We start from the raw sequence: 9,041 nt of genomic DNA, 5'->3' as shown, positions 1-9,041 counted from the left end.
TTAGTAGTTATTGATAAGTTGTAAGTTACGATGGTAAGTATCGATTGTTTGTTACCTATGCTTTGTCATTGAGGAGAAAATCACTGTAATGTATAAGTCAAACTTGAATTCAATGATAAGTCATTGCATGACATTAACCAGAAGACTAAAGACTTTCTGTTCTCAAGTACTCATAAGCACATTTTATCATACAACTATAATGCTATATTTTTATTCATATTATATATTTAAATATAATATAAAAAGAAAAAAAAAATCATGGATATAAATATTGATAAAATAAATAAAAATGTTATGTTATACACAATTTTATATGAAAATTATTTTAGGTCACAATATTATTATTCACTATAGTCATCATCTAAAAATACTCGTGGTTTCCTGATAGTCATTTATTTATAGAAATGGTTAAAAAATCATTGTCTTTGGTTTGATTTGACAAATCACATTTATTTCCTGATATCCAACTGTGCCATGAGGTTATCACATCTTGTTTTAAATTGACGTTGTTCCATACGTATACGTTCCATATAGCTCGGATCCAAAAACATTTTATTTGAATTTCTGATTTTCTGAAAAACAATACATTTTTATTTATTTATTTTAAGATGATTTGCCTCTATATATGTGTGGAGTATCTTTTTAGCATTGTAAAAATGTCCTTTTTACTACGGAAGATTGAGCTTCCAAAATTTGACGGTAGCCTTATCAATTGGTGCGCGTTTCGCGATATGTTTACGTCACTAGTGCATGAAAATCGGTCAATAACGGATATAGAGCGCTTTCATTATTTGGTGTCTTGCTTATCAGGTTTGGCCCTAAACATTGTAAAATCAGTTCCGCTAACTTCGGATAATTATGCAATCGCCTGGTGTGCGCTTCGGGATCGTTATGACAACAAGCGACTTCTCGCTACAGCACATTGTGATAAACTATTTTCGTTTGAACGTTTACAGCGGGAATCGGTATCCTCGTTATTATCATTTGTTAATACTTTTCGCGAGAATGTTTCCGCGTTAAAGGCACTTGGTGTTGTTGATTTGTCTGGATTCTTGCTATTCTACATCGGTGCCCGTGTCATTGACCCCGATACTCGTCGATTATTTGAAGCAAGTATACCTCAAGAAAGCTTACCAAAGCTGGATGAACTATTGGATTTCGCCGCGAATCGGTGTAAGATATTGGAAAATGTCGGCGTTAACGCGGATACGCTGTCAGTGGGCAACAGTAGTTCTAGAAAGGGCAAGGGCAGCCAGACGTCCGTGAAGACTTCATTATCGACTACTGCTACTGCCAAGAACAGTTGTGCGTTCTGCGATCGTGATCACCCGTTATTTCGATGTTTAGTGTTCAAGAGAAAATCTGTCACCGAACGGCGGGAGTTTGTTCTTAAGAAGAAGCTATGTTTTGTTTGTCTACGTCCGGATCATGAAGCAAACTCGTGTAAGTCGGCGTACGTATGCAAAACTTGTGAAGGACGACACAGCGTACTGCTCCACTTAGATTCAAAAAATAAGGGTATAGGAAAGTCGTCAACACTAAACGCAGCGACAATTCAAAAACCGATTGAAAGCCCCGTGGATCAGAACTTTACATCTACTAACTTCTCAGGTGCTGTGAAATCGGATGTGAGTGTTGTACTGGCTACGGCGATAGTGAGGATTCGAGACCACTCTGGTGCGTTGGTGCCAGTTCGAGCTTTATTAGATACTGGATCACAAATTTCGGCCATTACCAATCAATGTGCTATCCAACTTGGTTTGCCACGTCACAAGGGACGAATAGAGGTTAGTGGTCTGGCACAGCTGTCTGTACGAACTGTAAAGGGTTCAACCAATTGTAGTTTTGTTCCATTGCTGTATGATGCTCCGCAAATATCGGCCACCAATATCGTAATATTACCAAAAATCACCGCGTTTATACCGAATCAAAAATTACCCGTTTCAATTCGTGAGCGATACGGGCATCTCCCACTTGCTGACCCTAATTTTGATGTGCCAGGTTCAGTGGATATGTTGATTGGAGGGGATTTGTATCCATTCATCTTACAATCACGATCGGACATTGTCCATAGTCCCCGGTCTGCCTTCAGCCTTGAACACGCAGTTTGGATGGGTAATAGTCGGAGCCATAGAAGGGTCAAGGGAATACTCTACTGCTTCATCGTTGGCAGTTCATGCGGCATCAGATAGCCAAGATATAGGGGAGCTCTTACAGCGATTTTGGGTAGTTGAAGACTTTGATATAAGCCATGGACCAAGCATGGAAGATGAAGCATGTGAAAAATATTTCCAAGAAACAGTATCGCGGGACTGCAATGGAAGATTTCATGTTGCATTGCCTTTCAAATCCATAATTCTGGGTTCAATGGGTACGGAAATCACAAAGCGCGATGATCATTCATTAGGTTTAGGATCGTCCCGCTCACTAGCTTTGAATCGCTTGTATAATCTCGAACGTCGCTTAAGCAAAGACGAAGAGCTATATAATGCCTATCGTGACTTTATGGATGAATATATTGCACTAGGCCATATGCAGTTGGCCGAACTCGCTGGAAAATATTTCATACCACATCATGCGGTTGTAAAACGGAAGGAGAATGACATAAAAATTCGAGTTGTCTTCGATGCCTCCGCTCCCTCTTCGTCGGGACGTTCTTTGAACGATTGCTTAACAACTGGTTCTAAATTGCAAACTGATATCGGGGACATCTTATTGCGTTGTCGATTTTATAAGTATATGTTCATAGCAGACATAGTTAAGATGTATCGACAAATATTCGTTCTAGAAGAAGATCGTTTTTACCAACACATTCTGTGGAGGCGTTCACCACATGAGGAAGTAAAAGAATATGAGTTATGTACTGTTACATATGTTATTAATTCAGCACCGTTCTTTGCCATTCGTTGTCTTCTTCAATTGGAACAAGATAATGGTCCAGAATTTCCATTGGCAAGACAATTTCTGCGGTCATACACCTATGTGGACGACATTATTGCAGGTTCCAATACAAGGGAAGAAATAGTGAATGTGCAATGTCAAATCGTTGGGTTGTTACAGAAAGGCTGTTTTGAGCTAAGTAAATGGGCTAGTACTTGCCCCGCAGTTTTGGAAGGCGTTGCAAAAGAGCACTGTGCCAGTAACCCATACTATGAACCTCATTCTGGACAGGCTGTCAAAATATTGGGTCTTTATTGGGACCCGTTTGGAGATACATTCGGATACAGGTCAAATATTACTGGGATGCAACCCACAAAACGATCGGTACTATCAGTCCTCGCTCGATTATATGATCCCATTGGGACATTAGGTCCAATGGTTTTCTGGGCTAAGTGCCTAATGCAAGAGTTATGGTGCCAAGGACTGAACTGGGACACTCCAATTTCCAAAGAGATCTCCTCCAAGTGGAATGTATTCATAGAAGAACTTACATCGTTGGAGCATTTGAAGTTGTTTCGTCATATTAGCATCGTAAACTGCATAAAGGTGCAGTTAATAGGGTTTGCAGATGCGTCACAAAGGGGTTATGCTGCGACGGTCTTTCTACAAGTAATGGACAATCAAAGTTTCATCAACGTGCATTTCATTGCCTGCAAGTCAAGGGTTGCTCCGCTAAAGACGTCCAAGATCGATAAATCCTTGACCATACTCCGTTTAGAACTTTGTGCAGCACTTCTGTTAGCACGTCTCATGTCACACAAGATGTCACTGTTGAAGGAGTTGGTTTATGTACAAGGCATCAAAGCATTCACCGATTCGACCGTTATCTTGGCATGGTTAAAGGCCAAGCCAAATGATTTTAAAATATTTGTTACAAATAGTGTCAACAAAATAAAGGAACTTCTGCCACAATGAGAGTGGAATCACGTAAAAACCACGGAAAATTCAGCAGACCCGGCATCAAGAGGTTTACTTCCATACCAGTTAGTTGCTTCGCAGTTGCATTTAAACGGTCCGTAATTCTTACGTCAGCCTGAGGAACAATGGCCTAGTCAAATTTTAACGAGACTTCCTTCCGAGCAACTTCCGGAGTATAATCAACCAGTCAATTGTGTGTTACATACCCTTAAATGTAATGAATCAGAAGAGATCTTCCGTCGTTTCTTGTCACTAACAAGAATGCAGCGAACATTCGCTTATGTATGGCGCTTTATTGACCGTTGCAGACAAATACCTGTAAGCAGGGGTCTACTTACTCGAATTGAACTCAATCGATCGCTTCTTATCGTCATTAAGCTTACGCAAGATTTTTATTGGAAAGGCTTACGAAAGCGGTTGGAAAATACCTCGGCATCGATAACCCCCAATTCACTTGCTCAGTTGTCACCATATTTAGACAATGAAGGATTAATTCGTGTCGACGGTCGACTTCGTTTCTCGCTTCTGACCGAAGAAGCCAAGCATCCAGTGCTGCTCCCTAAGGCTGCTTATGTCACGCAGTTAATTATCAGCCATTATCACTTGAGCCTTCTACATGCTGGTCCAAAATTAGTTATGGCCATGATTCAACGAAAATATTGGATTGTATCAGGGCGTGCAGCCATTCGGAAAATTATACACACATGTGTTAGATGTGTGCGCCATAGAGCTGCGTGCCCACAACCAGACATGGCAGACTTGCCACCAGTACGAGTACAGCCTCATCGACCATTCGCATTCGTTGGCATGGATTATGGTGGACCGTTTAATGTGAAAGAAAGCCGTCGACGAGGTGCCAAGACTAATAAGGCTTATCTTGCTCTATTTTTGTGTTTATCAGTGAAGTCAGTCCATCTGGAAGTGGTGAGCGACTTATCCACGGAAGCGTTTCTTGCTGCTTTCGATCGCTTCACTGCTCGTTGGGGGATTCCAGTTGAAATACGTTCTGACTGTGGAACAAATTATGTAGGTGCTGCTCGGCAATTGAAATCTTTGTTCAACGAAGCAAAAACCCGAGACACTCTAATGAGTAGGATCCCATGTCAGTGGTATTTTAATCCACCTGCGGCCCCTCATTTTGGAGGTATCTGGGAGGCCGCAATTAAAAGTGTCAAGACTCATTTGAGAAAAGTCATCGGTGATCAAATAATGACCATGGAAGAATTTACCACACTAATAATTCGCATCGAAGGAATCTTAAATTCGCGTCCACTCACAAGTGTCTCCAGTGACCCAAACGATTTGTGTGCTTTAACTCCTGGGCACTTTCTTATAGGACAACCCCTCATGGCAGTTCCAGAACCTGATTTGACGGACGTTAAAATCAACCGTTTAAACAGATGGCAACTGATCAAACAAGCGCAGCAGTCTTTTTGGTAACGATGGACCAATGAGTACTTACAGACATTGCAAGGCCGTCAAAAGTGGTTAAGGCAAGATACCAACTTAAACATAGGTTATTTGGTTGTCGTAAAGTCTCCGGTACGACCTGTCATGTCATGGCAATTAGGAAAAGTGACTGACGTCCATCCAGGTGCAGATGAAGTTGTACGCGTTGTGACGTTGAAGACAGCTGAATGAACCTTGAAGCGTCCAGTAGTAAAAGTGGTGAAGTTGCCTGTGTCCTGATCGGAAGATTCTTCTATCAACCAGTGTTGTATTTTTATATTTATTTTATGTAAAAGAGTAAAAGATGTACAATTCATTACCCATTATTTGTATAACTTTAAGGTTTTGAAAGTATCCTTTCAAAGGCGGGAGGACGTTGGGTACAGCTCTGGAATAATCGAAACTATTCTCGATCCTTCTATAGGTGCGCCTGTGTCACCGCAACAGCACCCGAATATTCTAGACGCGACACCCCCCTCCCCTCTGTTGATCTATCCACGACGGTCCCTATATATACAGGCTACCGCGTCTGTCTAGTACTCTAGTAGTTAGTCACTGTTTTTATTACGTTGGTAATTTCCGCGTAATTATCTCGTGATCGTGACATCTAATTTACGTTGATGGTTGCCCCGTAAAACTTACTATCGGCTGTTGCAGTGGCGCAGTACGCGGTAAGAATTTGTTTTATTGTAATAATAATTTATCAATTGTCTGTTATAATTTTGTATTATTATTTGCTATAGTTTTGTTAAAATATCCAAATATTGTATTGTAATTTCGTACAATTATATTTTCTTGATGTGTTATAAGTTACATTGACTTCTTACAATTTTCAATACATCATATTATTTCATTATACACATAATACAGTCCACTTATCTTAGTCAAAATATACACTTAAAGCGTGGTTACCCCGAACAACGAATTGCTCGAGACCTCGCTTACAATGATAGTATAATTTATATTACAATATTTTAAACTAAGTAATAATTGATCTAGAAACATACAACTGTTCCCGGTAATCTACAGTGTGTTTCTCTTTCATTACACTTTATATTAAACATCTTAGATGTTAGGATTCGTAGATGCCTGATATTTACAGTATATGTTTATTTCATCAATTCATATACTTGATAACATTTTAAAAGTATTTGGACTCATTTGAAGGTGTTTACAGACATTTTCAATTTTCTTATTTTTTTATTTTTTAAATTACAATAAAGTTGTATTTGTTTTGTCAAATAATCAAATAGCTTAACAATTTAATAACAATGCTATTGATATATCGTTACAATAGGAGTTATACTGTTTAAATGTACGATTTTGTTTTATTTGCATTTAATGTTCGACTTTTTGCAATAGTAATCAAATTGAAAATGTGCAAACTATTTTGTAGTTCAATTTTTATAAAATGTTCATCCCTTTTATAGTTAAAGATCAACAATCCAAAACAAAGTTACACACAATTGGTTAATTCTATAACCAATATATCTAAAAAATATACAAACATGACTTTTTTTATAGTTATTTTATGTTCAAATTTGGACGAAATTTCGTATTTTTAAATGACCAAGAACAATGATTGAAGTTATTTTGTTGTAATTTAAAAATATTATTCACGCGGGTACCTACTTGAAACTTTTAAAGTACCTATATTGTATACCTATTTTAAACACACAATGCTTTATAAAATGTAATTTTTTGCCTAAAATACTAAAACCTAACCTAGCCTAACCTAACCTAACCTATTGTATCGTTATAATTTAATCGGTATTGTTTAAGATACACATGATGTATAAAAAATGTATTTAACACTCAATAAGTTTATAATAATGTCTATTATTCTGTAGTTCGATTTAAGATTAATAAATGTATGAAAGTAAAAATTTACTAAAATATTTTCTATACCTTGTAATATTTTGTTCAATATGTATTACTTCACTTTTAAAGAATAATGATATTCTTCAAACGGGAAACAGCAATATTTATAGTTTTGTTCGAGCAACATAAATATTTTTAGATAGCAGTATTTTATTAAATAAATTACAACTAAAATAGTTTGAAATGTAGTGGACAAATTTACATGATAAAAATCATATCTTGCGTTATTTCGTGTCTTATAATGGATTAAATATTTTTGTACCGATATTTTAATTACAGAATTAATTAATTAAATATAATAACATTAATAACCTACATCCATATGCGTTTATGTTGGATCATCAGTGAAACGCAATTTTTTGCAACTGTCCTTGAATCTTGATGCATCCATATCGTTCTAAAATGAGTTTGAACATGCTAGCTCTCGTCGACAAAGGTTCCCAAACGCACCACTATGAAAATAATTATTACAATAATAATATCGTCTCTTCTTTTTTTCGGTGATGAACATTATGTTTTCCGGCAAACTGTGAACACGGCGTTTCGGCTATGCAATTTCGCTACACTTTTTACTTTCGTAATTTTGTTGTTAATAGTGTAGAGTTTTTTATAAAGCTTAAACGAAATCCTACATAGTCCATATTTCCCTCCATACATAACCAAATGACAATGTAGGTGGTTTTATTTCGTTCTAATTTTAGTAAATATACTGCCGAAGCAAGAACAAATAGCAGCATATAAAATGTTATTCTAAGCAATCGCCTTTTGAACACTATTACGTTAACAGTTACATTATATTATATATACTAAAGTACATATAATACAAGCAAACCGAGAAGCGAACCGATAAGCGAACCGATATTGATATAATATGACACCAAGTGCTTGTGAAACCAAGAAAAAGATATGATACATATGTATATATACCTAACAAGTAGTATACTAGTACATAGTATAATTTCTTATTCTCGGTTAGGTTAAAATTAATTTCCTACATAACACAGACAAGGAGTAAAGAAATCCAAACATTTTTTCACAATGAAAATTGGACCAAGAAGTGTAATTTTTTTTCTTTTGCTTATTGGTTTTAATTCACGAAAAAAACGACCCACTTTCAACCGCCTTAACGTGTCTTAGTTATTTTTTCACATTTTGTTGTTTTTAACCTTGCATGTTTTTAGCACATATTTAAAGATATTTGTAATAATATAACACGTAGTTTTGCAAATTTCAAGTGCTATCAAATCCAAATCTCGACTATGAATTATAACATCCATCCAACACCCTATTGAACGTTTGTGGTCACAGCACTGCCAAACACAGTTCAATTCATTCGATATCATATTCGGTCGTACAAAATGTACAATATACATAATAATATAGGTTCATAAATTAAGATATACAGTTTTATTATTAATATAAAAATTAACATTTTGATAAAAAAAAACTAAAAAACTAGAAAAAAAACTAGTATTAATCGCTATATGTACCTATTTCTTTAATAGTATATAATATGTTAAGGTGTATGACCGCATGGCAGAGAATGTTGACAGTCACCGGTGAATGTTGACATTTAGCGATCATTTTGGTGAATGTTATCAATTATTTCAAATATCTCACAATGTGGACATTTGCCAGTATTTGTTGACATGCGCAATAGTTATTTAGTGAGTGTTGACATGTCTGACCACATATATAATCAAATAGATGACAAATTCATAAATAAATATAGTTAAACAAATTAATTTTTTAGTATATAGTTTTTATTGTAATTTTTTATACATAGTTTTATTTATAACAACACGGTAAACTATCATGACATTTATTGTTACAAAGTATTCCCCCATTCTAAC

The 9,041-nt window shown here is 36.3% G+C and overlaps 2 protein-coding genes across 2 annotated transcripts; both read left to right on the top strand.

Annotated features, from left to right (window-relative positions):
• Nucleotides 1–656: 656 nt before the first annotated feature.
• LOC111042326 lies at nucleotides 657–3,855 on the top strand. The gene is made up of 2 exons (XM_022326898.1): nucleotides 657–2,001; nucleotides 2,075–3,855. The coding sequence occupies exons 1-2, from the start codon at nucleotides 657–659 to the stop codon at nucleotides 3,853–3,855; spliced, it is 3,126 nt and encodes a 1,041-aa protein (XP_022182590.1).
• A 264-nt stretch (nucleotides 3,856–4,119) lies between these two features.
• LOC111042325 lies at nucleotides 4,120–5,298 on the top strand. Its single transcript, XM_022326897.1, has one exon. It carries the CDS (start codon nucleotides 4,120–4,122, stop codon nucleotides 5,296–5,298), a length of 1,179 nt encoding a protein of 392 aa, XP_022182589.1.
• The last annotated feature ends 3,743 nt before the right edge of the window (nucleotides 5,299–9,041 follow it).

This window comes from Myzus persicae, unplaced genomic scaffold, assembly GCF_001856785.1.
Source record: "Myzus persicae strain clone G006 unplaced genomic scaffold, MPER_G0061.0, whole genome shotgun sequence".
Taxonomy (NCBI): domain Eukaryota; kingdom Metazoa; phylum Arthropoda; class Insecta; order Hemiptera; family Aphididae; genus Myzus; species Myzus persicae.
Note: the sequence above shows the minus strand (reverse complement) of the source record. Positions and strands in the feature narration are given on the sequence as shown.

Bases quoted from the DNA above. Each gene is read 5' to 3' on its own strand.
- LOC111042326 (XM_022326898.1), top strand. From the start codon at position 657: ATGTCCTTTTTACTACGGAAGATTGAGCTTCCAAAATTTGACGGTAGC. The intron at 2,002-2,074 runs GTTCAGTGGATA...CATTGTCCATAG, and splicing joins CCCTAATTTTGATGTGCCAG to TCCCCGGTCTGCCTTCAGCC.
- LOC111042325 (XM_022326897.1), top strand. From the start codon at position 4,120: ATGCAGCGAACATTCGCTTATGTATGGCGCTTTATTGACCGTTGCAGA.